Source organism: Pygoscelis adeliae, unplaced genomic scaffold (genome assembly GCF_000699105.1).
Source record: "Pygoscelis adeliae isolate BGI_AS28 unplaced genomic scaffold, ASM69910v1 Scaffold145, whole genome shotgun sequence".
Lineage (NCBI taxonomy): Eukaryota > Metazoa > Chordata > Aves > Sphenisciformes > Spheniscidae > Pygoscelis > Pygoscelis adeliae.
The window spans coordinates 4,309,664-4,313,632 of record NW_008824866.1 but is presented as its reverse complement, the minus strand read 5'-3'; the positions used below and the strand labels follow the sequence as shown (position 1 = coordinate 4,313,632).

At 34.4% G+C, this 3,969-nt stretch overlaps 1 protein-coding gene across 1 annotated transcript in view; it reads right to left on the bottom strand.

The window, feature by feature from the left end:
• The window catches only part of NBN (nibrin), a 27,646-nt gene that overhangs the window by 10,377 nt on the left and 13,300 nt on the right, over positions 1–3,969 (bottom strand). Inside the window, exons 8-10 of the mRNA XM_009324457.1 lie at positions 3,409–3,509; positions 999–1,140; positions 281–545 (exon numbers count right to left, since the gene is read on the bottom strand). Coding sequence (XP_009322732.1) covers positions 281–545; positions 999–1,140; positions 3,409–3,509 — 508 coding nt within the window. The remainder of the gene's footprint in view (positions 1–280; positions 546–998; positions 1,141–3,408; positions 3,510–3,969) is intronic.

Below are 3,969 nucleotides of genomic sequence, written 5' to 3'. Positions count from 1 at the left end.
AACCAGAAAGTAATTACAAAAGAAAGAAATTACAAAAGCATTTTTAATATGACTAGCTGCATCTGCAACATAACAGCTTCCTGGGGTTTTAGTGACTGCATTGTGAAATTTGAACATTAAGTACCCTTGAGGAAAAGCTTGCCATTCTAAGAAGCTGATCTAAAATTTACCTTTTTAAGTATGTTTTGAATTAAATGCACATCCCTCGGGTTAAAATTTTTTTCCAGAAACAGCACCAACATAACAATAAGGGAAGTAATATCAAGAACATTTCAACATACCTTTTTCTAGCTACCGGGAAGTAATTTGTAATTGGGTTAGACTGGTGACGTGAAGCACACTCACTAGGTTTACCAGCTTCTGAAATTTTAGATGGTGAGACAGGATGACTTTTTTGACTAAACCCAGATGTTCTGTTCACTCCAGACATCAATGTTCCTGCATTTACACTGCCACTTGTGCTAGGGCTTTTCTTTACAGCGATTATATCCTGGAAAGCCATTTTGCCTCTTCTGTCTGTATGGGGAGCACTCTCTATCTCCATACTATATTAGAGAGAAAAAATATTAAGCGAACACACAAGAAGTTACCACAGAGATACACTGTAGAACACCACTTTTAAAAAAAGCTGTACCTGTACTTTGAACATTCTTATAAACAATGTAGGTGTGCTAAAAAAGTTGTAAAATCCGCTATGACAAATATATTTTTATAACTGTGAAATGGCTTGAAAATTTTTAACAGTTAAGACAGTCAAACCAGATATGCAGTATCCACATTTGTATCTGAAAGAGTTGTTAAGTCCTATGTGATGTTTTCTGTTATCTACCACTGAAAAGCAGAAGTCATCTCACTGCAGACAAGTGACAGCAATTTAGTCAAGTGCCATTTCGAACACTGTATATCTTTGTCCATGGCAATGATACAGCTCCTCTGCCACAAAAAGATTGCTTTATTTGCAAGTATTAGCTTAGAAACTATTTCCATAAATACTTTACCATGTCTGCTCTTCTATTTCTGTATCAGCTACATATACTGTGCTGTTATCTGCAGCAGTTGGCATTATGGTTTCATCCACAGCCAAACTCTGAGAAATGGCTCGCCCTACAACAGCTGATGCAGGAGTACTTTTAGTTACAGCTGCAAGATCAACACAAGAGAAGAATTAAAAGGTTAATATCAAATCTGTGTTTCTCTGCATGTGTTACCACACATCAGTAACTGATCGGGTGAGATTTTTGTAAAATGGTCTTAATGCAATTTTAATCAAAAAATTAAGCAGATTTATCAATTAAAAAAACCTGAAAGAAACAGTTCTAGAAGACCATATTCTGGGATTCAGTTTTAGTTAAATATTCCACTAAATTAAGTAATGGAATTTTGCTTAAATAAAAATGAAGCATAATGGGAAATCATATATTAATATGGACGTAATGTAATTAATAAATCATGCAATATATATTTTAGGCAAAACTGTCAGAGTACAGAATTCCTTACATTTACTGCTTTACGATGATCTCTAGCATGTGATTATTACATTTGGGATTATTTCTATTAATACAGAACCAATATTTGCTATCTAAAAACCTTAGAATAAATGTCTTCTACAGCCAAATTTCTCAGAAACCCCATAGTCAGGGGATTGCCTTAAAACATCGTTTGCTGCTCTCTAGTTACTCACATTATTTCTCTGTAAAATAGAAAGAAGAGCATATACAACATCTTTTATATTGTCTGTTCTTTCACTCATCCTTGTCTTCATATACTTATGTCTTCTCCAAGTCAAAGGATATCAACATTTACTATTTTAACATGTCTCATTGTGCTTCTAGAAACGTAGGTTTGTTTTTTTTTTTAATTACTACTCATCTCTCGGCCCTTTACATTCTTCCTGCATCTCATTCAGACTAAGAATATGATGACAGTATTATACTGTCTTTATATATTTATTCATTCATTTTTTCCTACCACTGTAACTTATAGAGGAATAACCTATAGAGACACCTGGGTCTCCTCCTTGAGCAACTGTATGTTATATATGTTGCTATTCATTATTCTGAGACAAGATCAGAGGAAGAAGTCTTGTTTACAACCCCTTTGATTTGTAACACATACATGGAAGTTTTTTATAACTCCCAAACAATAGCATTTGTTCCCTCTTGGCAAATAAACTGTAAACACAGCTACCTTTAAAAGCCTGATATACAGTCCTTTTACGCAATTCAATCAGACAATTTAATTTTTCTCCAATTGAATCATTCAGACTGGAAACAAGAATCAGCATTTCTGATTTATCCAGATGTATGCAGGGTCAATATCTTCAAAATAAATTGATTCTCAGGTTAAATTTATATTGTTTTCTAAACTAACTGAATAGACAACAGATCACATACAAGTTATTCATCCAAGAATACCAGTCAACCAAACTATTTTTCAGAGCTCTGCCAGTACTGCATGTATACCTTTCTCTTCAAAATACATTTTTGAATAAGTAATGTTACTGTATGTAAAGACAAATTTATGGGTTGTTTGATTTTTTTTTTTTAAAATGGTAGGATTTGCTACCCAATACAACACTTAGAACTTCTGTTCTGTAGAACAGAATAGAACCTAAAATTATACACATCACTGACAATTTTATACAAACAAAATATAGACTAACAATTTTGGAAGAAGCATGAAAAGAGAATTAGACAAACCAAACCACTTTCTGTCTCTCAAAGATTTTTATTACTACTGTAATAGCAAATACAAGTTAAGTTTCAAGTCAAGACTTGGAATGTTTACCCCCAAACTATTACTTTAGCAAATGCGGCAATCGTGTCTCATCGTTTTTAGTTGTTACGCCAAGATTGTGTTTGATTTTGAACTGGGCAGGGGGTGGTTGAATTTCCCTAAAGCAAATTCCTTTTTGTGGAAAGAAAGAAGGGGGGGAAGCAATCCTTTACAAGTTAATTCCGTTCTTATTCTCTTAATTTCTAACATTCACCTTTTACCTCCTTATTACCCCAGTCTTTTCATAAAAGATAGAATAGCATGGAATTCAAACTACCACATACATATTAATTCAGTGGCCACTAAAAATGTGAACTTCAGAATATTGTTTTAAAGTACCTTTCCTTTAAAGATCAATGTACTATGCATCTGCTTTTTATGCTAATTTTAGACCTGCTACTTTTTTTATTTACATCTAGGAGTCGTATAATTTTCACTGCAGTTTATTGCAAGACCATTAAAAAACAATTACCTCTTCAGACTTGCATACATTTTTCATACAGTGTCATTCTATTTTAGTGGTCTTGCAAAACAAAACAAAAGAACTTGAACATTAGCCATTGATGCCCCTGTAAAAAAAGAAATACTGCCTCTTTAATGTTGTTAACTTATTACTACCCTTCTTCCAATTACCTTTGTTACCAGGCTGCTTTTGAGGGTTGCAGTATTTTTTCGTAGACATGAAGATAACTGCCAATCCAATTTCTGCCTCGGGAATAGGCCTGAGATCCTTGCTGTCAATATTAAAATAAAGACAAAAGAATAAAAAAAGTTTCTCAGTACAGATTTGAAGATGAACAGGCGAATGGGCACAGACAGGACAAAGTACAGAATGTTCCATTCCTCCTTTCAAAAAACATCAGTCTGCACTACAATTTTTCACAACATAGTAAGTCAGCGTAATTATCCATCATTATACCCATGTCCCATACATATGAACTTCCACGTTTCCTGCTGCTGTAGCCACTATCTAGTCCCAGTAATCTGGCCAGTGCACCTCTCCCTACATGATTTCTAGGCATTTAACCAATTGTGCTCTACCTCCGATTTAAAAATGTGCACGAATGGAAAAGTGACTTGAAAGATTTGAGCGCTTCTTACAAGTCAGTTCGGCATACACACACCTCTTCTGTACTACAGCCATGAGAAGGGCTTGCGTACAGTTTTCTCTATTCCGCAGGAAAATTCCGACGG